The sequence below is a fragment of the Sceloporus undulatus genome, chromosome 9 (assembly GCF_019175285.1).
Source record: "Sceloporus undulatus isolate JIND9_A2432 ecotype Alabama chromosome 9, SceUnd_v1.1, whole genome shotgun sequence".
Classification (NCBI taxonomy): domain Eukaryota; kingdom Metazoa; phylum Chordata; class Lepidosauria; order Squamata; family Phrynosomatidae; genus Sceloporus; species Sceloporus undulatus.
This window is the reverse complement of record NC_056530.1, coordinates 23,568,084-23,594,777: the sequence shown is the minus strand read 5'-3', so window position 1 is coordinate 23,594,777 and position 26,694 is coordinate 23,568,084. Positions and strand designations below refer to the sequence as shown.

Below are 26,694 nucleotides of genomic sequence, written 5' to 3'. Positions count from 1 at the left end.
TAGTCTTTCATCATAGGGTTTCATGGTTTCCAGACCCTTCACCATTTTGGTCTCCCTCCTTTGGACACATCATGGCTCCAGTTTCTCAATGTCCTTTTTAAATTGTGGTGCCCAGAACTGGACACAATATTCTAAAAAGGATGTGGAGAAACTGGACCGTGTCCAAAAGAAGGCCACCAAAACGGTGAAAGGCCTGGAAACCATAAAGCCCCATGACGAGAGACTTCAAATTTCCCTTCTCATCCTCTGTTATGAGCATCAATGGGTAAAACCTTATGGTTTCCAGTCGCAGACGCATGTTTGCAGTGAAATAAACAAATAGTGAGACATCTCAGAGATGGGACCCAAGTCTAAATGCAAAATTCATTTATGTTTTTGTATACTGTACATGTTGCACTTTTCAAGACAGGACTCTTGCCCTGAGATTCTTCCTCCTTGCCTTCAAGGACTGGAGACTCCAGGCCCAAAATCTATGGCAGCTCTAGTCTGCCCATGTGAAGCCATTGGTCTTGCAGCAGACCTTTTGGAGGAAGGAACGAAGAGGAGGCTTTGGAGTCCAAAGTCGAAAGCAGCGTTTGTTGCTGTATCACTTTCAGCCTTGGTGGTCCTGGTGGATATAAAGCAGCCGCTTGAGCGGGAAGGGAGGGAATCAAGAGGATTTGGCTGAGAGGAATGAACCTAAATAAACAGCTGCAGAACAATCTGGCTCTAAAGTCAACCCAGAAGCATCTCTGGAGCAGAAGAGCTGCAAAGCTCTTGGAAGATGCTCTCCTCCTCTTGGCAGAGATACACACTCTTAGACCCAAAGTGGATGGCCATATCTGGGGGTCTATCAGACACCAGGTCACCAGGTGCCCTCCTTTTCCAGGACATGTCCTACCTTTCCATCTTCTCTCCAGGAGGAGAATTCCAAAGTGTCCTCCATTTTGTGCATGACTAAGGAGCCCAATGAGTAACACGGAAATCTGTCTACTTGGCAACCTGTCCTGGCTGCAAAATACTGTAGGAGGAATAGGATGGATCCTTCTAAAGTCCCTTTTCCCCCAGCAGCAGGCAAGACTTGAACCCAGAACTCAGGGTGCTTTCTTTTCTTGGAGGAGAAAACTGGATTGTTATGGTAGGTTTATTTATTTATTTTTATTTGTGACCTGCTATATTTTATAATTTAATGTTGATATGTATTAATGTGTATTATGTTAAATTAAATATTCAAAAGGTTATGTAAAAAATTCATTTAAGCACAATAGACAAATGAAAGGAATAATTTAAAAGCAGATTTGGTCAAGGTTTTGTTTGTCTTAAAATACCGTTTTAAGCCTTTTTCTTGCTCAGAGTTCTGTACTTTTCTTGCAAGACAACAAGGCCTTTTGACAAAAATAGGTTCATCAGAAAATTACAGCGGAGTGCATAATTAAAATGCAATATATGTAATACAGTGTATGTATTATGTATACATACGTAATACATATGTATACGTATGCAACCCATATGTAAAATGCAGCGCATGTAATGCAGCTGCACATAAACCATAGTAAATGGTTGTGTATTTATGTGTGTGGTTTTAGCTTTTATTTTGTAAAAATAAACAAAACAGTATCCTACGTTTTGCAATGCCTTGTCCTACATTTTGCTGTGCCTCGTCCTCCTTTGCAGTGATGACATCTGGTCACCTGTCTCAGACGGCCAAAATGGCCTCAGGCTGCTGGGATCCATGGGTCATCTCCTCCCCTCCGCAAACCCCTCCAGGGACATTTCTCCCAACTTTGGCCTTTTCCTGCCGATTCCCAGGAAGGCCCTTGACTCAGTGGCTCTTGCTAAGCGTTGGGATTATTCATCACGCATTCCTGGAGTGAGCAGTCATCCCAGAGGGCTAGCGTTGCTCCCAGGCCCCTTGCCAAAGGGGTCTCCAAGATCAATCTGGGAAGCAAAGAAACTTTTGCAAGCCTTCTGGGCCTCATGAATGTTTCTGGGGTGGAAAGTGGCAAGAGGGTTGCAACACCCATCGCTTTCCCATGTGCTGAAACGCAGCTTCCTCAGGGGTTACGCAGGGCGATTCTTGGAAAGCGCTTACTTAAGGATGAAGTACTTCCTCTTTGCCATGAGCTCAGAGGGGTTTATTCTTGGGAGGTCAATGTGGTTGGACACCCGATCCTTCCTACGCGTAGTAGTTGTTGTGTGCCTTCAAGTCATTTCCAACTTATGGTGACCCTAAGGTGAACCTACTATGGGGTTTTCTTGACAAGATTTGTTCAAAGGAGGCTTGCCATTGCCATTCCCTGAGGCTGAGTGTGACTTGCCCATGGTCATCCAGTGGGTTCCCCTAATAGAGCAGGGATTCGAATCCTGGTCTCCAGAGTCATAGTCCAACACCCAAACCACCATATTGCCTCCCCTTTGTTCCTGCAGTTAATTCATCTAGAGAAATAGCAATGTTTATACGAAACAGACATGGATTTTGTGTTTAGACTTGGGTCCCATCTCCAAACTGTCTCATTATGTATATGCAAATATTCCCGAATCTGGAAAACTCCAAAACCCAAAACATTTCAAAATCCCAACCATATCAGACAAGGGAGATCCAACCTATACTTCTATTAGGAACCCTCTTCAGAGGTGCAACCAATGGCAGAAACATACCAATGCTCAGGAATATTATTCCCCAAGTTGATATAATATTAATATCAACGTTATATTATTATTTTTTCCAGCTCCATGTTTATTGGCCGGCCGTCCCGACAGGTTTGGCAGTGGGATGTTGCATTGTCAAGAAGTTGCATCAAGTAGCACCAAGTGCCTAATAGGGTTCAGGGGTTAAAAGTCAAGATCTTCATCTGGAGCTCCACGTCTCTCGCCGTTCCCAGTCCGTCTTGTGAGCAGGAAGGCAACGGAAGAGCCAAGGGTTGCCGGCAGAAGCTGTTCTTCTTGGAGGAGAGTGGGGTGTCGAGGGTGAGGGAGGCGTTGGCCATCTCCTGGGGTTTGGAGCTGGTGAGGAAGCGGACGGTGGTGGACAGGGCCTTGGCCACGTCGCTCCGGGCGCCTTCGTTGGCAAAACAATAGAGGATGGGGTCGGCCACGCAGTTGAGGCTGGTGAAGGCCAAGGAGGTATGGTAGGCCACGAAGATCTTCTCCTCAAAGCCACAGTCGCAGGGTTTGCTCAGGTAGACGGCGCTCCGGGAAAGGAGGATGACATGGTAGGGTGCGAAGCAGAAGAGGAGGATGGCGATCAGGCTGAGCGAGAGGCGCTTGATCTTGGCCTTCTCCTGCTTCTCGGTGGAGATGTTCCCCCTCACGGCCCGCAGGATTCCTTGGTAGGAGAAGAGCATCAGCACCCATGGGAAAAGGAAGCCGAGGAAGACCCGGTAGAGGTTCATCCAGGCCACCCACTCCTCCATGGGGTACTTCTCGAAGCAGAAGGTGTGGTTGTAGCGGTCGTGGAAAAGCTCATCATGGAAGAGCGGGGCCGAATTTGCCCCGATCTCGATGGCCCACACCACGAGGCTGACCGCCACGGCCGTCTTGACCCGCCGGAAGCGGGCAAAGCGCAGTGGGTGTGCCACGGCCAAGTAGCGGTCCACAGAGATGCAGCAGAGGAAGGCTATACTGATGTAGATGTTGGTGTAGAAGATGAAGCCAAAGACCTTGCAAGACTCCTGCCCGTGGATCCAGTTGTCGTAGTGGAGGAAGTAGTCAATCCAGAGGGGCAAGGTGGCAATGTAGAGCAAGTCCGCTATGGAGAGGTTCATCAGGTAGACACCCAACTCGTTCTTCTGCCTGACCTGGAGGTAGGCGGCCCAGAGTGCCATGCAGTTGGTGGGGAGGCCCATGGTGATGACAATGATGTACAGCGCTGGAGGGAAGAGGTGGTCGATCTTTGAGTCCACTTGGCAGCTCCAGCTCACCAGGGTTGTGTTGCACATCCTCAGAGGGAAGGAGGCGGCAGGCTGCACCAGAGAAGGGATGGAAACCAAGGGGAAGGGGGCAGCAAATCCCAGCTCAGAAGGGGAGTCTGTGGGGCCAGGAGCGGTACGTCCACAGGACCACGGAGGCCACCATCGCAAGGAAGTCCCCGGAGCTGGCATGCAGCAAGGTCTCCATTGGCTGATTCTAGATGTTGGCTTCCACCTTGGCACCACACTGGACAATCGGCTTAGTTGGCACAGAAGCTGTCTTTCAATGGAGGGTCCTGCCTTTTCGGACCTGGGAAGAGAGGAAGAAATGTAGGTTGAGGTTGTGGGAAAACCACTAGAGAGGGGATGAGCAACTGTACAGTGGCAGTTTTTCCCTCCCTGTTGCCCATTTGGTGGGCTGCCCCAGTGGGCTTTAGTGCACCCTCTGCAATCTGGGGCAAACCTTTCCCTTTTCTGTGTGGTTTTAGCAAGGTTCGGAGGGGTAAGAGGAAGCAAACGACTACATCTGTAGGTGATTTTGGAAGATTTTGGCCATATGAGGTAAAAAAAAACAACATAGCCTGGAAGTAAGGCCGAAAAGCCCTTGTTTGCCCATCCAGGAATGTGGAAGGATGGATAAATTCAGTGGACAATTGGTGGCCAATTATTTCTTTTCTGTGCCGCCTTTCTCCCAGAAAGGGAGCCAAGGCAGCTCACAAATAAAAACATTTTAAAAGGCTTTACAATAAAAACAAGGTTCTGCTTCAGTTTGCACATGAAGCAAGAGTTTATACAGGGCAGAGATACTGCAGACTTTGTCTCCTGGTGCATTAATTCGGCTGGACAGTGGAAGAAAGACAGAAAGCAGAGCGTTCTGAAATTTTCTTCCTTCTTCTGGTAGCTGCAGAAGCATTACTGTCTTTTGGACTTTAAGACAACGGGGCTGTTGTTGTTGTCGTTGCTGCTGTTGTTATGTTTATTTATTTATATCCTGCTTGCTCTCCAAAATTGGAATCCAAAGTGGCTCACGTTTTATGAAGGACAGCAGCTAAAGAGAAAGTGAACCTTAAAATGGAATCCAGCTACCAGTCGTCAGAGGATCAAAATGCCTCAAAGCGACACTTTCAAAAGATGAATTGCAATTAAAAAGATCAAAAGCCATTAAAACAATTCAGTACTTCAACCGTTCTTTAAAAGCTTGTTGGCATGAAAAAGTCTTTGCCTACCAACAAAATGACAAGGGCCTCCCCAGGATGGAAAGGACTTCCAGGCGGCATCTACATTGCAGAAATAATGTAGTTTGACACCATTTTTCAAGCGCTGTGGCTCCATCCAATGGAATCCTGGGATTTGTAGTTTTGCAAGGTCTTTTTCCTGCACTGAAATTTCTCATCTCTGCATTCCCTTGCACAATTCATTCTGTTTTCCTCCCTTGTCCAAAACGTGTTTCTAATTGCAGGCATTTCAGCCGTTCCTACTGTTTCGTGGGCCCTTTATTTCTCAGAAAACGCCCTGCGCAAGTGAGCCTCCTCCTGCGCCTCGTAAATGTGCAGCTGCTCAAGGCGAGGTGTGCCTCTTCCCACAGTAAACCTTGGGAGGTGCAGATAGGCTGCTTTCATCCAGACTTGATCAAACCAAACGAAATTTCTTCTCATCCTCGGCCAGAAGGATCGTGTCGGCCTTGGAGGTGCCATGAGCCTCCAGGCTGTTTCTTAGGTTGCCAGGTAAATACGACTCCAGTCGTCTCACCAGCCACAATCCTGGCACTACTGTTCTCCTTGCAACTGTGCAAAGCTGGTGTTGTGCAACTCCTAACCCTGCCATTTAAATGCCCTTGTTTGCATACCTGAGATGAATTTATCATGGTTCAGACCCATCACCACCAACACCACCAACCCATATACTGTCCAATATTTCACAGATTAAAACTGGGATTTATGTGGCCAAACAACATCAGAGTGTTGTCAAGAAGGCAGACATTTATGAAGTAGGTAGAGCCAAAGCTAGGAAAGGCTGCAGCAGTTTGCATTTACTTGAGCCAACTGGGAAGGGTAAGGTTTCACCCCTTCCTCTCATTTTTCCCATAGGTTATTTGAACGCAATCTACTTTGCAATTTGAACTCAGTTTGCAGCAACTGAAGTAAGCTGAGGACAAAGTGGAAGGAGGAGGGAGAAACCGGGACTCTTTAAAAGCATCTCAGAAAGTGGAGCGACAGAAGACTATTCCAGATTAACCCCCTGCCATCCCACTTTTATAAAGCAACATGGTTTCTCTCGCCTCCTCTTGCTTCAATGGCTAAATAATGCATTCAAAATGCAAAAGTACTTTGCGCTCAATTAAATTATCAGAGAGAGGAGAGGAAGAGGGCAAAATCTTGCCCTTCCCAACAGTCTTAGGCAAAATCAACCTGCTGCAATCACTCCTAGTTTGCCCATTCTTCCTTATGTACAACTTTGGTCATCTTGACCACAGTCTGATGTTGCTTCACCACACATTTCCCAGTATTGATTTGTGAACCGCTGTTGTTGTTGTTAAATGCCCCCCAGTCCTCTCCGACCCACGGTTTGCTTGAGGGTACGGTTTATGTCTTGCAATAAGGTAACCAAGGCAATTGATATAACTTCTTTAAAGTTTAAAAAGAGACCTCTGTAAAAGTGTGCATAATCCAAAGAGACGTTAAGCAATGGTTAAAACTGGAAAACTGCAGCAATGAAAAGTCTTCTTGTTGAGAAGAATATTGCAAGCGGTCCGGCTGTTGGGAAATTGTCTTTACTGTTTGTCTCAAAGGGACACAGAAAGGGAACGATACAGAGTTTGACACAACTGGAAAATGCAAACACTTTCTTGATTGCTTTACTACTTGAGAGGTAATAAACTCATGAAAAATCACATTAAAAATGGATAACAGACCCTTATCACGATGCGTTAACAACTTTGTGTACTGCCATCATGTTCGCGTTAATTGTTTATAGCCAGTGTGAAGAATATAATTGTTGCTTTCTCCATCCAGTGTTGTCCTTATTCCACCTTTAACTATGTACAATGTGTGCATATACATACCTTCCAACTGTTCCCAATTTGATAGGGACAATCCCAATTAATCCTCTGCCATCCCACTTTTCCAGCTGCTTTTAAAACACCCCGCTTTCTCTTTCTTCCTCCCACTTTCTTCTTTTGCCTTCAGCTGACTTCAGTTGCTGCAAAGTGAGGTGAAAGTGCAAAAGCCGCTTGCACTCCATTAACTTATCAGGGAAGAAAGGAGAGGAAGAGTCTTATTCTTCCCAGGAGGCTCAGGCAAAAGCAAACTGCTGCAGCCTCTCCTTGCTTGTCTGTTCATCCTTATAGATAACTTCAGCCATATATGATAGGCTTGGATGGATGCATGTTTCCGTTTTCACCCGTGAAATGTTGGAAGGTATTCCTAAAATGCAAGTCCCTTAAGCTGCAAGATTGTGCTCTGAGGCTGTAAGCCACCGAAAAGTTGTGCAAAAGTAAACCAGTGTTTGTCTTAAAAGGTGCGCAAGGATCTTTTGTTGGTTTGCCCTTGGAAGGCTGTTCCAGGCCTTGGGCGGCATGATTCAAAAGTCCATATCTTGAGGACAAGACAAAGCAAGGTCCCAAGGACAGAACAAAATGCTCTGGCAGAGGTTTATATTGGGGCATTGGGGTTGCTCAGGGCGTCTAGAACCAGGGAGCTTATAAGGCTTTAACCATCATGTTTTGTCGCTGCTGTCGTTGTATGCCTTCAAGTCCTTTCTGACTTAGGGTGACCATAGGATGAACCCATCACAAGGTTTTCTTAGCAAGGTTTGTTCAGAAGTGCTTTGCTTTTCTCTTCTTCTGTGGCTGAGAGAGTGTGACTTGCCTAAGGTCTCCCAATGGGCTTCCGTGGCCAAGCTGGGAATCGAACCCAGGTCTGTGCGAGCGTTTAATTCTGTAATTAATTCACTTTGCCAAGCGCCGGGTGTTGAGTTTCTGCCCAAAAACCCTCCTGAAAATTTAATGCTAACCTTTCTGGGTCCTTAATCCCTCTGTGGAACTGAAGGTCAGCGGGACCCCCTTCCTTTCAAACAAGATTCCCTGGAAACGTTCCCGCCAAGCTCTAAAGGGCAAAGAACAAACACAGACACAAGCCGGTCGGAGGAAAGCTGGGTCTCACCACTTTGAAAACAGGACGCCGGAAACAGCAGGCGCTCGCCATCTTCCCCCATTAAAAGTCCAGGTTCAGCGCAGGTAGCAAATATAAACCTTCCATATTCTAGTTCTCTCCATAAGAATATTTCCAACCATGAGCGATCAATAGCTTTTTTTGGGGGGGGGGAATTCAAGACTAACTGCATCATGCTTCTCAGTTCACTTTGGTGTGGTCCAACTAACTTAAGTGCATTTGGAAAGCACCAAAGCAGGAAAGTTAAAATGCACACGAGGAACACCAAAGCAATTGCTACAAAGGGAAAGGCTTCTTGGAACAAAATAGACAGACAGACAGACAGACAGAGAAATCCGTACATTTCTACACATTTGGATGTACAATATTTAGAGCTTGGATGCACTATATTGCTTTGGACTGCAATTCTCACAATTGCATTCAGTCCATTCCTTGGAAACTTTAAAATGGAAATACCGTAACTTTCTGGATGGCTTTGAAATTAGTGATACATATCTAACAGTGAGACCAGGTTTTTAAAAACCCTGTGGTTCTAGGTGGATTCCCAGAGTTTCAATGCCATCGATTGGCTGCATTTATATGTTTATAAGGCAGTCAAGTTTTAAAGCATCTCATCCATTACGGCCTCTCTATGACAGATTTAAGGCTGTATCTGCACTATAGAAATAATCCAGGTTGACACCACTTCATCTGCCATGTCTTAATGCTTTAGATTTCTGGAAATTGCATTCTGTGAGATATTTAGCCTTCTCTGTCGGAGAGGTCTGGTGCCATGACAATCTACAGAATGCCATAGCATTGAACCAAGGCAGTTATTATTCCAATGATACGGATTATTTCTGCATCCCTACAGGACATTTAAATTCTCGGAAACAGCCAAAACCTCAGTTCTTGGTGGAATGGAGGTTGAAGGAAGAAGGGAGCATCTGAGAAAGACAATCTGAGCCCTGATTGCCCTCATTATTGGAGATGTGTGGAACATGCATCATGATCCGTGGCAAGAAATAAGGCGTAATTGCAGCAAGGAACTTGGTGGGAGGCAGAAGCCAAGGGAAGAAGAGTGCAGGGCAAGGCAGTTCACCAAGCGAGGTGCAGAGTGCTTGCACTGCAGGAAGAATGACATTTTGGCAACACTTTAGGTGCCATGGATGGATCTACGGCATCCTGGGACCTCCTCTCCTTTGGGCATCAGTTTAAAGTGAATGGAGAACTGGGTTATATTAGAGGAAGGTTGGGATGCGGGCACCCAAGCGGTCTTGGGTGAACTTTTAACTAACTCATTGGAGGAGAACGTTGCAAAGAGCAAAAAGAGAAAGAAAGCAGCAGCTGGACAGCTTGCGTCAGCCTCCCCAATTGCGCACACACTTTGGCGCATGGCATCATTAATCAGATATGGGGAATCAGTGGAAACCTGAGCTCAGAGCAGATGTGGGCAATGGCTGCCCGCTTTTCCATGGCTTCCAGAAAGGGATTTCTTTGCAAAGGCGGCGTCTTCTTCACCCAACCGCCTAGCCAAGGATGGCTAACTATGATCCAAATGGTAGCAGATCACTTTCAAGGCACATGCATACCTTCCAAGGTCTTCCGATTTGGCAAGGAAATGCCCTCCATGCTCCCTGGAGTGCATTTGGGCACATTCTGGAGCAAAACCCCAAAACAAAACAACACCAAAAAGGGCTCCAAAATATTTTTGACCCGTAGGGCATCCAGGGAGGCATTCTTTGCCCACTCCAGTTCCTGGATATTTTATGAGCGTAGCCCATAGGGACAGCGGAGGCTCTGGTCTTGTTTGAATGGGTTCCTCCAGTCTGAAGACCTTCAGCGAACATCCCTCCTCTGCTGGGTTTCTGAAGCAGGTCCCTGCCCTTTCAGCCAAATCTTTTCACCTTTTCCCTTAAATGACCATTATACATGAAACCTCAACTCTCAGGCCCACAGAAGGAAGCGCATCGCATGACGTCTCGATGGAAAGCCTGAGTAAACATGCACGGGATGTACATTTCACCAATCTGCCAAATTGTGCAATTTCATAAACTCACTAAATTACACATTATGCCCGCTGTTAATGTAGCAGAACACATTTAGGTTTGGAAAAGAAAGCACGTTTTGCATATAATCCAGTTCCCCCTCTTTAAAAAAAAGTTTGGGAATGGATGTGTTTTGCTTTGCCTTTGGCTTCGCGGCGGGTTCAACATTTGCAGAAATCAGTCCGCAAAAGGATCTTGTCACACCTTTGAGACTCACTGAAAGAAAGAAGTTGGTAGCATGAGCATTAATAGAGGTGCTAACGTCTTCCTTTCGTTTAGCCTCAAAGGTGCTACAAGATCCTTTTGCAGACTGATTTTCCAGACTAACATGGTTATATCTTTATAGCACACTCCAAAGGTATGCAGTTTGCATATATCCCATCTCCCTTTTCTGTCTCCTTCCTTTTACAAAAGTGTGGGAATAAATGGTTCCCCATGACCATGGCTGCAACATTTTCAGAAGTGTCTTATCTCTAGCTCTGGCAGAGAAGTGGACAAAGGACAAAGGCCTCTATGCAAAAATGAAATCTTTGCATGAAGTCCGAATGGGCGAGGAGTATTTTGCATCGCTGTTAACAATCTTCCCAGCCCCAGACAAACTTTCCCACAAACTCTGAGCATCTCACAGCTGGACAGTGAAGAAAGCCGATGAAAAGAAAATCAACTCATTTCAAACATGGTCCTGGCAAAGAATTCTACCAATACCTGCTAAAAAGACAAATAAATAGATCCCAGAGCAGATCAGGCCTGAATTCTCCCAAGAAATGAAGACGGCTAAATTGAACCTGTCATACTTTGGACATATCACGAAATGGTGTGACTCACTGGTTATAACAAAGGGTAAAATGGAAAGTGGTAGGAAAAGAATAAGAGCCCAGTAGAGATGTCTGGGAATCCTAGGAGTGCATCTGCACTGTAGACATAATGCAGTTTGACCCCACTTTAAGTGCTGTAGCTCCATCCTATGGAATATGGATTTTGTATTTTCACAAAGTCTTTGGTCTTCTCTGACAAAGCATTGCTGGTGCCTTACAAAAACTACCAATCTCTGGATTTTTTAGGATGGAGCCATGGCAGTTAAATTGGTGTCAAACTATAATCTCTAGAGTGTAGATGTTCCCCCTGAGTTTGCAAGACCTAAGCAAGACACTTGATAGCTGGAGATATCTCCATATTCATATGGTCGCCATAAGTCAAAGACAACTTGACAGCAGAAAATAGCAAGGCTGCTGTTAAAGGCACAGCTGCAAATCTCAGTTGAGAAGCTGGCATCTCTTGGGCCAAGCTGTGTCTCTTTCTGATCCTTCTGAAGTCTAAGGTTGCATTCGTACTTCGGAAATAACCCAGTTTGACACTGCTTTACCTGCCATGGCTCAATGCTATGGAGTCCTGGGGATTGTAGTTTTGTGAGATATTCAGCCTTTTTTGTCAGAGAGCTCTGGTGCCACAACAGACTACAAATCCCAGGATTCCACAGCACTGAGCCATGGCAGTTAAAGTGGATTATTTCTGCAATGCAGATGCATATGCAGTGTTAGACGCATGGGGATTTTGACTATTCCACATGAGTGCTGACTTGCTCCTCTCTCCAAGTGGAAGAGCTCAGGGGAAATGAAGCAGACAGCGGGGATGTATGTATGCATGTGTTATGTACGTATGTATATATTCATATTCCTAACCTATCTGCATGTGGAGTGTTAATAATTGTCCTGCTGTTGTCAGGGGAGGGGTGTGGGACACGGGAGGTTCAGACAAAGGGAAGAACATCGTTACCGTATAACCAGGCAGCGAGTGCGCAAATGTGGGCCAAAGACACAAACACAGAAGAAAACATTCACTCGCGACTCCCAGGCCTTACCAGCTTTTCAGGCACAAAGGCTAGCTAGAGTCATTCATGGGAAAAGGAAACGCTTAGGATGTTTTCATGGCCTTCAGTTTTGCAACTGAATACACACCAAATTGCTTGCATGATGCAGTTGCAGCATACACAAACTCCTGTCTGAGTATGTAGCCGAAACAGGGAAGAGAGTGATAGAGAAGGTATCTGGGAGGTTGAGGTGCTCCAAACTCTTTCCCCTTGGAGGTTTGCCACAGTAAATGATGAGACGTTGAGGGGCATCAATAGGGGCACGCGAAGGTGTGGACCACACAGGGTGACACCTCAAAAAAGGATGACCATCTGGTGGGGTGGTCACTCACTGGCTGTCCCAAGACCATCACCTCCGGCCACCCCCTTTCACAAGACAGGGCACCTCTGCTGTCCATCCAACTGTACCCGCTGGTGGGGATGGGGTGCTGCTGGCATTTGGCAACTCCTTCCAAGTCGAGCATGGCATAGTGGTTTGAGTGTTGGACTAGGACTCTGGAAACCAGGGTTCAATTTCCAGCTGGGCCATGGAAACCCACTGGGTGATCTTGGGCAAGTTACACAGCTTCAGAGGTAAGGCAATGGCAAGCCTCCTCTGAACAAATCTTGCCAAGAAAACCCCACGATAGGCTCAAGTCATAAATGACTTGAAAGTACACCACCACAACAACAGCAGCAGCAACAACGATAACAACAGTCTAACAGGGCTTTTGGCTGGGCTGGGAAAAGGAGGTGTTGGTGTCTGTGGCAGCAGCGGTGGCTACAGACTTCATCCTTCTCCAAAAGGAAAGAGGTCCATGGCCACCACTGTTGCCATGACCTGCCTTTCCTGACTGGCCAGCAGTTACACCAGACCCGAAAGGGGTTGCCAGGTGGAAGAAGCACCCCACTTGTTTGGGGGAAAGGGGTCACCATCTGGGTCTTCTGGCCTTTCAGAAGGGGTTACTCGGAGTAGCAACACACACCCTCCACCATGGGAAGGCTGCTGGTGGGAAAGGGGCTGCTGTTCAGGTCTGGTGTGGCTGCTGGCTTCTCATTCTCACTTGGCCAGCAGTGCCACCAGACCCGAAAGGGGCAGCACCCCATTCCCACCATGACAGAAGTTCCCTTCCCTGGCCTGGCACAGTTGGCAGAGGAGGTGGCTGTGGGGTGTCAAGCCTGGGTTACCCCATTGGGGTGGCACCAACCCTAGACATGAGTGGAGAGGTAACTCCTCACTACATTTCTCCTCTAACAGAAGCAATAGGCAATTTTAGAAATGTTCTTTCTGCTGCTCAACAAGAGTACCGCCGTTTTGTGCATTTTGGAACAAGTTCTATTATGCCGTATTAACTAGGTTTTCTGTTTCTGTTCGTTTTTTATTTTGTTGGGATGGTGAATGTTCCCAAATGAAACCAAAGGCATTTCCTAGTTGTTGCCACCGACACGAGCTCACCTGGAGTGTTTGGGCCACGTTCAGCAGTAGGCACCTTGCAGGGCAGAAGCTGGCGCATGAGGAAAGCTGGACATTTGGACAAAGTTGGTTCTACAGCTCCTGGGAGAAAAGAGAGAGAAAGAGCGATGAAACGGGGGAAGAGGAGCTGAGCCCCTCCTTACCTCCCCTCGCCTCCCGTCTCCTCCGAGGACATTGGCTTCTTTCCTTATTACCGGCTGAAATGAGATTAAACTGGCCTGGTCTACGCTGCCCAACTGCTCCCAGAAATGCAGGTCCGTGACCAGCGGCTGGCACATGTTCCCTCTGCGTCTGGACGAAAGGTTGCTACTTTCTCTCTTCTGAGAACTGGACTCACAAATGTTCAGCCCTGGCACACATACATAGCCCTTAGGAAATAGTATCCCAAATATCTAAATTTTCCCATTAATTGCCTTATATAGTTGGTATATGCCTTCAGGTCAGCACAGAGACTCAGAGCAACTCTTTCCTAGGAGGTTCGCCATTGCTTTCCACTGAGGCCAAGTGTGTGTCTGGCTTCGCCCAAGTGGATTTCCATGGCTCAATGAGAGATCTGAACTCTGGTGTCAGAGAGAACCTGAGGCCAGCATTCAATCCACAATACCAGATTGGTTCAGGATTTTCTTAGTAAGGTTTATTCAGAGGATCTTTGCCATGGGTTTCCTCTGAGGCTGAGAAATTATGATTTGCCCAAGACCAACCAGAGGGTTTACATGGCTATGTTGGGATTTGAACCATGGTATCCCACAGTCCTTGTCCAACAGAACCATATATATGTATGCAACTATGGGGCCATTGCAAAGTGCTTAAACTTTTGCAGCAGAAGCTACAATCATACATGAAGCAAGTTATCCCAGAGGTGCAAGCTGGGTTCAGCAAAAGAAAAGGCACTAGGGATCACATTGCAAACATATGATGGATAGTGGAGTCCCCAGGGAATTCCAGAAGAAAACCAGCCTGTGCTTTATAGACTACAGCAAAGCCTAAGGAGCAGTCTTAAGGAAATAGATGTACCATTACACTTGGTTGTCCTGATGCATAACCTTACTCAGGGCAGGAGGCTACAGACAGAACAGAATTCGGAGAAGCAGAATGGTTCCCAGTTGGAAAGGGGGTCAGACAAGGCTGCATTTTATCATCCTTTGTATTCAGCTTATATGCAGAGAACATGATATACAGAGCAGGTTTGGACACGGAAGAAGAAGGAGTGAAGATTGGAGGAAGGCATATCAACCATCTAAGATATACAGACAACACCATACTACTAGCAGGAAACAATTACTAAAGAAAAACCAAGAAAAAATTGCTAAGGCATGCTTGCAGCTGAACTTGAAGAAAGCAGAAATAACCATCAAGGAGGAGCTACAAGAATTTAATACAGACGAAAAGGAAATTGAAATAGTTTAAAAGTCCTCATACCTTCTTGGAATCAAGGGCCACCCATTGCAACCCCCTTCTGCCATGCAGGAAGACACACTCCAAGCCTTCCCTGTGATAGATGCCCATTCAGCCTCCGGTTAGAAACCTCCAAAGAAGGAGACCCCACCACTCTCCAAAGCAGCGTCTTCCGCTGACAAACAGCTTGGCTCAGTCACTGGTCAGAATAGAGATTGCAGTCAAGAAATCAGAAGAAGACTAGGACTGGGAAGGGCAGCTACGAAAGAACAAGACAAGATCTTAAAGAGCAAAGATAAGCCGAATACCAAAGTTAGGATCGTCCAAGCCATCGTATTTCTCCTCACCATGTATGGATGTGAGAGCTAGACAGTTGTTTTCCAGATGTGTTTGTGTAAAGGCGAAATAACGCAACGTTAACCCGAACGGAAAATCGCCAAAATGCACCCCTAAGTTCCCAAAAGTAAAAAGGAGCCGGTTTTGGGTGACTTTCCATTCAGGTTTGTGTCACCTTATTTCTCCTTCACACAAACCTTGCCTGAAAATCTACCCGCTTTTGTGTTTCCCTCCCACTTTTGTTCAGGGTTAACCCTGACGCCGTTTGAAAATCTACCCGCTTTTGCAGGTTTTTTCTCTAGTTTAAATTCAGTTTGTGCATGGGATAAACTCCATAGAGAGCACAAGGGCCAGCTAGTCCAACCCCTGCCTTGCAGGAATACACAGCTAATGGATGCTCAAGCCACTACACCAAGTAGCCTCATATATAAACTGAGGGTAGTTTCTTCACTAGAAGTAAGTTTTTATATCCCAGCTCCCATTGTAGATCAGAGAGAGATTTTGCAAAATGCCTTTCCCTCTCTGTCATGCAAAGGAAGGCTGTCCGCAAAGACGGATTTGGATGGAGGCATAGCAGCACCACCAACAACATAAAAGGACCTTTCTCCCCAAACAGTCCTGGACCCCCGCGCTTCTTATGGGGAGCTGCACCCTCAATATAAGAGAAAAGAGAGAAGCGATCCTGGCCAAGGCTCTCCTTTCTGCTAAATGATTTCCACAGAGAAAGCCAGGGCAATGCTTGAAGGGCCTGAAAAACCTGCCTCTATCAAATGCTCCTCCTTCCCCTTTCTTTTTGCCTCTTGTCTCCCTTTTCCATCTGCCTTTCATTCTGTTTTGTCAACAGCTAAGACCTAAGTGTTTTATTGTTCTTCTTATTCCCACCGCCTGCATACAAACTGGGACTCAGTCATGCTTTGGAATGGACAACTCAGCACTAGCCCACACCTTCCAGCATTTCACAGGTGGAAACCAGGGCCAGTGTGTGGCAAAGCAACATCGGCGTCTGGCCAAGGTGACCGACAAATCTTCAAATGAGGAAGAACGCACAAGCTAAGCGAGCTTCCTGGGAAGGGCAAGACTTGTTCAAGGATGTTTTCCAGTTGTTCAGTTTTGCAGCTGAATGCACACTGATGGCCTTGCATGGCACAGTCGCAGAAAATGCAAACCTTTGTTTGAGTTGAGAGCTGAAAGAGGAGAGATGCGGAGAAGGTTTCTGGAACCCCCCTCCTCTTATCTCCCCATTCCTGAGTTAGTCAACTATCAACTACTTTTGCATTTTGAACTTAGTTTGGAACAACTAAAGTAAGCAGAGGACAAAGGGGTCAATTTCTGGGTATGTTTGTGAAAGCTGGACAGTGAAGAAAACAGGAGGAAAATCAAGTCATTTGAGATGTGGTGCTGAAGAAGAGTTCTGCAGATAATCGTTTAATATGCTTTCACACTACTACTATGTGTGTGTGTATATATGTGTGTGTGTGTGTGTGTGTGTGTCCCTTCAGGTCGCCTGTGACTTATGGCGGCCCCATCAATTTCCTAGAGGTTTCTTAAGCAAGCAAAGTAGTTTTGCCATTCCCTTCCTCTGAAACAGAGCCTACAGTACCTGGGATTCCTTGGCAGTCTCCCACCCAAGTGCTAACCAGGGCTGACCCTGCTTAGCTTTCAATATCGGACAAGAACTGGGCACTTTTAGGGCGTTTCGGCTTCTACTCGTCCTCTGAAAATTGCTGGTGTGGAAAAGAAAGAGTTAAGTAAAAGTTGCTCAGATTATAGTGAGTTTTGTTGCAAGACCAAGGCACAAAGATCACGTCTCTGCCTCCTTCCTTCCTTCCTTCCTTCCTTCCTTCCTTCCCTCCTTCCTTCCTTCCCTGAGCCTTCAGGTACTCTGCACCTTTCTCCCCAGGACCAAAACTCATAGCAAAAACCTGTCCTAAGTCCCTCAATTTGATTACCCCACCAAAAAACCTATTTATATCGCAGAGAGATAACACATTCTAGCCTAGATGCAAGCTTTGCAAGCCAGCTGTTGTACACAGAGACATACTGTATTGGGTTACAGGAACCCAAAATATTCCACTAAACTCCAGACAGTTAATGAGGAACGATGGGAAGTAGCTACACCTTATAAACCTGCGGTATTTTGTGTGTAGATTTATATTTGCTCTCGACCACATTTTAGTTTGTGACACGTAATGTATACTGTATAAATCTGCAGTTTTCCATGTATAGATGTAGGTTTCCTCTCTAGCGTATTTTAATGTGTGAAATGTAAAAATATATACAAGTAAATGCATAACCGGTTTTGCACAAATGGGACGGGTATCAATCGTCTTAAAATTAAGTCAGAAATTGCCAGCTCTAATTGGCAGCACTGGTAGATGATTAAACTAAAAAGGTTTCGCTGGTTCATTTAGCGAGGCTGAAGCTTTGAGAGCGGTCTTGCTAAAGGGAGGAAACGCATCTGCTTTGGTTCAGCGGGGATGTTGCATGCATCCCTTGGTATCTGTCGAAATTAATATCATGTTTTGATAGGGAAAGAGGGGTGTGGATCTAAATAGCATTGACTATTCCTGGATCTCAGTCCCCTTCTCTCTCAGCCAGTCGGGTGGCTCTCCTTAGGTCTCTCCTGGAAGCCCCAGCCTCCATCCAGCCCCTTGTCTCAGGGGTTTTCGGCTCCTGGGTGTGTTTGGGTGCGTCTCGCAACCACCACCTGCCCAGCTAAGCTGAGGTCTGAGTAAATAACCACGTCTAGGGTTTGGTGCGAGCCTGGGCTTGAGAGGAGTGTCCAAGCCTGGCTGCGAAAGCCCCTTTCCGTTGCCTGCGCCATCCTGCAGAAAGCAATTGGAAAACTGGCATGGCTTTGGCTGCAAACTGGCCCAATTGCTTGTCAGCACCCGGTCACCTTGAAACTGAAAACGAATAGGAGAAGTGCCTCTGAGCATGTGCCAAGCGCCACCCTTGTACTTCTGTGAGGCCCCAGCACTCTTTGCTGGAGAAAGTTAAAGAACCCATAAAGCTACAAACCTCTGGATTCTGCAGCACTTAAAGTGGTGCCAAATGGCATATTATTCCTACAGCGTAGAAGCACTCTTGACCATGCACTTCTTTGTAAAAAGTAACATGTTGTGCATATCCATATAAACGGCACGATGCACACATCTCTCTCTTTATGAAGGGCCCATGCTCCCCAAATACATCTTGTTCAGCAACATCGAGGACTGCCTGAAGGAAGAGGCCCCTCCCTCTTCAACTGTCATCTCGGCCTCAGAGGGAGCCATCAGGCAGACCCAGCAACATCGGGGACTGCCTGAGAGCTGGTGGAGGACTACTTCTGCCACTGCCCCCCCATGTCACCTGGGAAGAAGCTCCCCAGAACTGCGGAGGACTGTCTTGCCGCTGTGGTGGCTTTTTACCAGGGGGGAGGGGTCAGTGAGAGAGGCCCCTCCTGAAAAGCCGGCTCCCCGGCCTCCTGAGGGATGCTGCCACACCCCCCACGCCACTGGGTGGAACCTTGCTATTTGTATGGGGGTGTTTTTATGTATTTTTAATTGTTTTATTCATATTTACTGTGAACCGCCCTGATCTATGGAAGGGCGGTATAAAAATTAAACAATTATTATTATTATTATTATTATATATCAAAGTTTGTTTGGTGGTGGTTTCTTTTAGATTGTAAACCCGAGGGCAGGGAACGATCAAATTGCCAATCTGTAAATCGCTCTGAGATCCTTTGTGGGTGAAGAGCAGGGAATAAATACTCAGAATAAATTGAAAAATAAAAGTGTCCGCCGTCCCAAGTATGGGATGTCTTTTATAATAAGGGACACCTGCCAGCCCTATAAAGGACAAACTTTCTCGATCTCAGACAGGAGACATCCCTTACTATAAGGGACACTTGGCAACCCTAACCACAAGACGTCTTCTAACCCTTCTCCAAGTTTGGCAATGAAGCTAGTCCCTGTTGTGGCCAGAGACATCTTGGGATAGTCTCAGAGATTTTATCTACAATGATTTCACAGGCTGTTTGGGGAAATCTCACCTAGTAAATATCTTGATTTCTGGAGGTCAGAGCTGGAATGCCTTGAAAGGGTCCTCTTGAGACAAGCTAGAATTATGTCCCTCCCTTGTACTGCAAGGAGTTGCAAACCACTGAGCAACAGCAACAGATGATGGATGAAGCATCAGCGTCTGCAAGAGAACTCAGGGTAAATCCACTTGACTACAGCTACTGTACTATATACTCATGTATAAGTCTAGAAGTTTAGGTCAAAAAACTGACCAAAGAAACAAAACCAAGTCGACTTATCCATGGGTCAATGTAAGTACTGTATCTGAACTCTTATTTAAAAGACGGAACCATCCCGTGGTGAAAAGTAAGAGTATACTCTGTCCTGGAAGCATGGACCTGCTCTACTCTCTCATCCACCCAGCCTTAAGACTAAGCACAAAGTCTGCTGGAATTTAGTAAGTTTTGGACATTGTTTGGCTTTGCTGCATCCTTTAGATCCTTTGCTATATGCCCCTAAGTTTTACCCTCGACTTAACTATGAGTCATTGCAGAATCCATAATTTGGGCCCTAAATCTTGCCCTTGACTTATACATGAGGTCGACCTATAGTCAAGTATATATGGTAAGTGTTCATTTGTATGGACCCTCCATGACACTTTTGCATCCATGGGGTGCCACCCCACAGTGCTCAGGGCAATAAGAGCTGTTAGCAAACTGAGCCTTGGAGACACATTAGGGGTACATATGCTTACATTTGTTCCAAATTGTATTCCACAGATGTTACACATGCATTGTGTAGTTCTTCATGCACAGAGTGTTTTGGTTGTGTATTCCTGCATGGCATGGAGTTGGGGTAGATGGCCCTTGAGGGGTCCTTTCCTATTCTACTATTCTATCCTTCTCTGACATTGGGCCATTTCTCTGATGTTGGATGAGCAACAGAGTCTTCTCCATGTCCCTCATATGAAGCCACCCTGGCCAGGACTTTCCAGACTCTCCAGAAACAAATCGAAGGTTTAATGTGAAATCAAAGGCTTTCGCGGCCGGTATCCATAGTCAGGGAAAAAACTCTTCTTGAAACGAAGGGCCTGAACAGACAGGCCAAAATAAAGCTGCTTTGGGTCACTTTGGAGGTATGCTGTTTAAATGTTGCATGCGTCCTAAGAGTCCAAAAGCCGTGCCAAAGCCTAAGGACTGGAGTGCAGCTTTGGTGCAGCTTCTGGCCTCTTAAGTTGTGTGCGTCATTTAAACAGCATACCTCCAAAGTGACCCGAAGCAGCTTTATTTTAGCCTGTCTGTTTGGGCCCATAGTCTGAAAAACTCACCCCCAAAATGGAGGGTTTCTCTGTTCCAGCAAGCCTTTCCAAAAGGCAGGTGGTGGTGCGGGCAGCAATGTTTTTAAACCAGTCTGGAAACTTACAAGATGTCACCACTGCCGGCATGCGTTCTGCGACTCTCAAATCGCATTTGGGCTGATTTCATTACTGCTTTAAATTTCGTTATTTGCCCTTTATTGCTGGAATTTGGTTAGCCTGCGCCAGGGGCCAGTAGAGGAAACAAAACAGAGCCGTAAAATACATTTGGGACAACTGGTAGCAAGGGGTAAGGGAATGCATTGCAAACTATACATTTATTCCTCTTGGGGAGCTGGAGAAAGACCCCCCCCCCCAATTTAAAGTAGGGTTCTATGGGGGAGTCTGAAGCATCAAAGTGGGGAAAGATCCTACTTTCTCTTCGCTCCCAGCCTCCAATGCACTCAATAGACACAGAGGTGGGGAAATGATGCTCTGCTCCAATTCAGTGCATTTGGAGAAATGGCTTGTAATGAGCCTGAACTCTTTGACTCTATAAAGACCTGATCATGCCTGCTTCTTCCTTATCTACTTTCTTACCAACATACGGGTTTGTTTTAGTGTTTTGTAAGGGGGAATGAAAGCAAGTGATCAGCTCTGCCTGCTTCATCCTCATCTGCTGCATCTGCACTGCAAAATTAATGCAGTTTGACACCACTTTAACTGCCGTGGCTCAATGTGATGTAATTCTGGGATTCCTAGTTTTGTAGGAGATGTAGTGTTCCCCAAGGTGGCCAGATGTCCTACCCGCCAAAGGAGGACAAGGCACCGCAAAATGGAGGACGTTCCAAGAAAAAGGAGGTCATGACCAAACTAAAAGCTCCAAACACTCATGTAAATGTAAATCCATGCTCAGAGTAGAGGGACTCTTGGGATTCCTCCCAGACATGGCAAAGGCTTGCATCTGCACTGAAGAATTAATGGCAGTTTTGACACCACTTTAACTGCCTTGGCTCCATGCTATGGAATTCTGGGATTTGTACTTTGGGATTTGAGATGCTTTGTTGCCAAAGAGCTGCGGTGCCACCACAAACTACAAACCCCAGGCTTCCATAGGAATGGAGCCATGGCAGTTAAAAGTGGTGTCAAAGTGCATTAATTTTGCCATTTGAGGCATGAAATATCATCAACGACGCCTTGAATTCAGCCCTGAAATATATTGAAAGCCATTTTTTCAGTTGACTTTAAAGGAGATAGGTTCCTGGCCAGGACTTCTTTAAAAGAAACTTTGGTGCCAGAAGGAGAAGCAACATGGAAAGAAGAGGGAGAAGAAGGGAAAGAAGAGCAGTTTGCAGTGTGTTTCATTCAGCAAGCTTTCTATCCAAAGCTAACAATATTCACATGTGAAAGGAAACCACCAGCTCAGTTAAGCCTTGCGCATGTCAACAGAAGCATTTTCTGGAGACCATTTGAAAGCTTCGTCCAAAATGCTGGATGCATCTACACTATAGAAATAATGCAGGGTGACACCACTTTAACTGCCGTAGCTCTATCCTATGGAATCCGGGATTTGTAGTTCAACCTGCCATTTGCAGAAGAGTCCCGTTGAGCTCAAAAGCTTGCTTACTCACTTGTGAAGTAAGCAGATGCTCTAATCCAAATTACTAACATTTCAGTTGCTATATATGTATATGTTTCCTTCGCCATCCATAGGGCATTTGATGGGAGCGTCACATATATATCTTTGAGAAGGAAGGTATCCCCAAAGGTCATCCAATCCGGCCCTTTGCCATGCAGCAATGCACAACTCAAGCACTCCTGAGATAGATCCATCCCAATTCTGGCTTAAAGACCTCCAGAGACGGAGAGCCCATCGCTTTCCAAGGCAGTCCATTCCACTGTCAAATCACTCTTCCTTACACTTAAAAATCAACTTAATTAATTAATTAACAATAAAAGTTCTTCCTACTCTTTAGCTAGAGAGGCAACATGGCGCAGTGGTTAGAGCCCTGGAGTATGGACTATGGCTTCTTGGACGAGTGCGGATTCGAACCCTGGTCTCTGGAGATCAAGGTTGGAAGCCCTGCTCAGCTGTGGAGACCCACTGAATGCCTTTGGACAAGAAGTCACACTCTCTCAGCCTCAAAGGGAGGCAAAGGCGGGTTTGGACCTCTGAACAAATCTTGCCATGAAAACCCTGTGATATGTTCGTGGGAAGGAACAACCTGAAGACACACAACAACAACAACAACAACAACAACAGCTATGTTTAGGTAGGATGACATTTCTTGTCCACTGGATGCATTGCTTTGAGTTCTAGTTTCCGAAGCAGCGGAAAACAAGCTCACTCCATCTTCTACATGGCATCATCCCTAGAGATAGTTTAAGGTGGCTCTCATGCCGCCTCTCAGAGCATGTGCAGAGTGCAATTCCTTCTCCACAAAGTGGTGCATGCATAGTCATTTGGAAGCAGAGCAACCCACTGGGCAAGCTGTCCAAATGGGCTAAAGCCCCCCAAACCCTCTTTCTCTCTTTCTGTTTACACAGACCAGCCCCAAGGGCAGGGTCCGGTCAGGATGGGAGCCCAGCAGAGCCTGAAAGAGGGGCCTTTTGCGCTTGTAATGAGAGAGAGTTAAACAAGGGGGGAAGAGACAGAGAGAGATAAAGGGGAAAGAAAGAGAGAAAAGAAAGAAGAGAAAGGAAAAAGAAAGAAAGGGAGAGAAAAAAGAGAAATAGAAAGAAAGGAAGGAAGGAAGGAAGGAAGAGAGAGACAAAACGAGAGAGAGGGGAAGGAAGGAAAAGAAAGGAAGGAAGGAAGGAAGGAAGGAAGAAAGAAAGAAAGAAAGAAAGAAAAGAAGGAAGATAGGAAGGGAGGGAGAGACAGACAAACAGACAATGGAAGGAAGGATGCCCCAATCCCGTCTCCTGAGAGCCGAGAGCCGAGCCCTTCAGCTTCCCTGGGACCAACCCCTTTCCTCCTCCTGGTCTCCCTGGCAGGGCTGTTGTGAGGACAAGAGGGGGGAGGCTCCTCCCAAGAGGTCCTGGGTTCAGCTCCTGCCAGGGCTGGGCAGAGAGGAGCCAGAAGAGCCCTCCCAAAGCTCTCTCTCTCTCTCTAGTCCCAGCGCCCGAGCTCTCCTGCCTTCCCAGCCCGGGAAGAGAGAAAGCCCTCTGCACATGGTCAGAGGCAGATCGTGCTCAGGGCGAAGGCTGCTGGAAGAAGCCCTGCTCCTTCGAGGGGTCCAGAGGGAGGCTTTCCCCCAAGGACTGCAGTTCCCATCCTCCCCATCCTGCTGCTGCTCACGCGGGTGGCTGCCGAGGGGTCCCCGGAGGGATGCCCAGGAAGGCCAGGGCACCGCTGCTGCTGCTGCCTCCGGCGCCGCTCCGACCATCGTGGCTCTGCCTCCGAGGAGGACCGTGCAGCCGCCCGAGGCTCGGCTGGGCTGCCCTCCCTGCCTCCCTGCCACCCAGAGCCAGCCTCCGGAGCAGCGGCAGCAGCATTAACCCGCTCCCTGCCGGCGGGGCCCAGCAGCAGCAGCCAGGAGCAGGGCCAGCGGTGGGCAAGCCCTGGCTCTGGCCCCCATTGACTGGGGGCCTCCCAGGAGACCCCAAGGAGAGCCTGCCCGGGGGTTTCCTTGGCAGGACTGGTCCAGAGCAGGTTGGCCATTCCCTGGCTTCCCCTGAGGCTGAGAGAGTGTGACCTGCCCATGGCCACCCAGTGGGCTTCATGGCCAGCAGGGAATCCAACCCCAGAGTTGTAGTCCAGCCTTCAAACCACAAGCTGCCATGCCACACTGACTCTGGAGGGAATCCATTGCTGAAGCAACACATTGGGAGATCCCCATATTGACTTATCGATTGTTGTGTGCCTCCAAGTTGCTTTGGGAGAGACAGACCTATTGGATCCATGGCTGATTCAATATATTGGCATGGCAGATCCCATTGATGGGTGGATTCTTGGGTGCCTGCAAGTTGATCCCGACTTATGATAGAAACCCCCAAGGCGAAGCTCTCCTGGGGTGTTCTTGGCAAGATTGGTCCAGAGGAGGTTTCTCATGGGCTTCCCCTGCGGCTGAGAGGATGTGACTTGCCCAAGAGAGACCAGCATGGAAGGGGATACTCCATGAGGACTAGCACCAGCCCCACTTAGAGCAGGGTGCCCTTCGTGGGGCAAGTCAAGAGGGGGCAGGAAGACCTGCAGACTGAATTGCTGGGCGCTGAATGGCCAACATATTGGGAGATCCCACTGACTGATCTATTGATTGACTGATCCTTGTGTGCTTCCAAGTTGTATCTGACTTAGGGCAACCCTAAGGTGAACCTACTGTAGGGTTTCTCTTGGCAAGATTTGGTCAGAGGAGGTTGGCCATGGCCTTCCCCTGAGGCTGAGAGAGTGATTTGCCCAAGGCCGCCCAGCTGGGAATCGAACCCTGGTCTCCAGAGCCATGGCTCACATCACTACATTACACTGGCTCTCAGGTAAAGCTGGAGGAACATATCTATTGAATCCACCGCTGAGTCAAAACAGTGGAGATCCCACCCACTGGGTGCCCTTGGTCAAATCACACTCTCTCAGCCTCAGAGAAAGGCCATGGCAAACCTCTTCTGGACAAATCTGGCTGAGAAAACCCCAGGATAGGCTCGCTTTAGGGTCGCCATAAGCCAGAAATGACTTGAAGTCACACAACAATGCCAACAAATGGATGCAGTGGATGGATCTCATGCAGGTGGGATGGAGCCAGCTTTGTGGCATAGTCCTTTTAGCACTGGAGACCAGGGACTGAATTCCCCACTTGGCCATGGAGGCCCACTGGGAGGCCTTAGTCCCATCATCCACGGACACCTGGGATGGAAAATCTAAATCATATCCCAAGCGCTGAAGAAGAGACACAACTCACCCAGAAGGCCGCCTTGAAGCAAACTGGAGCTGTTTGGAAACGTTGCAGCCTTATTCACAGCAAAGTGGCGTGACCGGTTGGAGGTCTGCCTGCCTTGCAGGAAGGCAAAGGCACCTTTGCCAGAGAAAAGGGTGGCAATCTGTCCCTCCGTCTTCTTTCCTTCCAACTGGAGCAATGGGACTTTTGGAGATAGGTCACAGACCCAGCCTTTCCTTGGCCTGGCAGGATCTATAAATGAAACTCCGCAACAATAAGGAATTGTTCTCGGCCGGAAATCATTGTTTAGAAAGGGACGAAGAAGGGATACCTTTTCTTGGAAACAAGGAGTGATGTCCGGCGTTTCAACCCAACCCAAATTCCCTCCTCATAGTTCCCCAATCGGAGCTGGTATTTCTCCACTCCGTAAACAAAGAAGTCAAGTTCACCAGAGAGCAAGTATTTCTTGGAAAAGGCCGTTGTTTGGACTGAAGCTCCAAAAAAGGAACTTCTCCAAGCTCCCGGGGTCAGTTTTGGGCACCTTCGCCTTGGGAAGTTTTTGTTTCATTCCCCTCAAAGACAATCCTTCCTTGATTGAATATTATTTGGCTCAATATTGCTTTAATCAGAGGAAGAGTTAGACATGAGCCTTCCTCTCTGAAGTAAAATATTGGCGTCAGGGGTCTCAAATCCCTTTGCTCTTCCAGTGTGTATGTCTTCAAATTGTCTGTTGACCCCATGAAGTTTTCTAGAGTTGTTCTAGGCAAGGGATCCCCAGAGATGGTTTTGCTAGTTCCTTCCTCCAAAACATACCCTGTGTATTTGTTGGCAGTCTCCCATCCAAGTACCATCCAGGGCTGGCCCTGCTTAGTCTCCAAGATCAAATAGGAACTGGTGCTTTTAGGGTATTTAGGCCCAAGGGATTTGAATAGAGCCACTTAAACCAATGGGAACTTACACGAATGTTGACTCATTCAGTTTCCATTAGTCTCATTCTAGCTGGGACTTGGAATTGGATTTAGGCCAGAATTTCAGAATTCTTTCCTTTCAGTTTAGAATCCCAAAAGGTTCCCAGATGTGTGCAAACATACTGAGGCTTTGGTTTGTGTATTTTCTCTGGCCTTAAGAAGCTGGATGCCATATCCTCAGACTGCCCCGATTTGGCACAGAAAGTCCCGATCGATCCTCTGTCTTCCTGCTTTTTCGGCGGTGTTTAAAATGCCCCAGCTTCTCTCTTCTCTTCTTCCTTCTTTCCCCTTTTGTCCTCAGTTAAAATCTGTTGCTGAAAACTGTGTGACCCTGTGTGTGTGTGTGTGTGTGTGTGTGTGTGTGTGTACACACATACACATACATATCTACCTCACTCTCTTCCATGCCCGCATTCTCTGAAG

At 47.0% G+C, this 26,694-nt stretch overlaps 1 protein-coding gene across 5 annotated transcripts; it reads right to left on the bottom strand.

Annotated features, from left to right (window-relative positions):
- Positions 1-613: 613 nt before the first annotated feature.
- Positions 614-25,608, bottom strand: GPR4 (G protein-coupled receptor 4). Of its 5 annotated transcripts, XM_042440514.1 has the most exons (5): positions 23,734-23,900; positions 19,171-19,319; positions 14,823-14,997; positions 13,386-13,484; positions 614-4,197 (listed from the first exon to the last, which is right to left on the bottom strand). In XM_042440514.1, exon 5 carries the CDS (start codon positions 4,077-4,079, stop codon positions 2,805-2,807), a length of 1,275 nt encoding a protein of 424 aa, XP_042296448.1. In that variant the 5' UTR covers positions 4,080-4,197; positions 13,386-13,484; positions 14,823-14,997; positions 19,171-19,319; positions 23,734-23,900; the 3' UTR covers positions 614-2,804. The 5 variants fall into 5 exon arrangements, with proteins under 5 accessions (XP_042296448.1, XP_042296451.1, XP_042296449.1 ...); XM_042440517.1 differs by lacking the exon at positions 14,823-14,997; XM_042440515.1 differs by lacking the exon at positions 19,171-19,319.
- Positions 25,609-26,694: the final 1,086 nt, after the last annotated feature.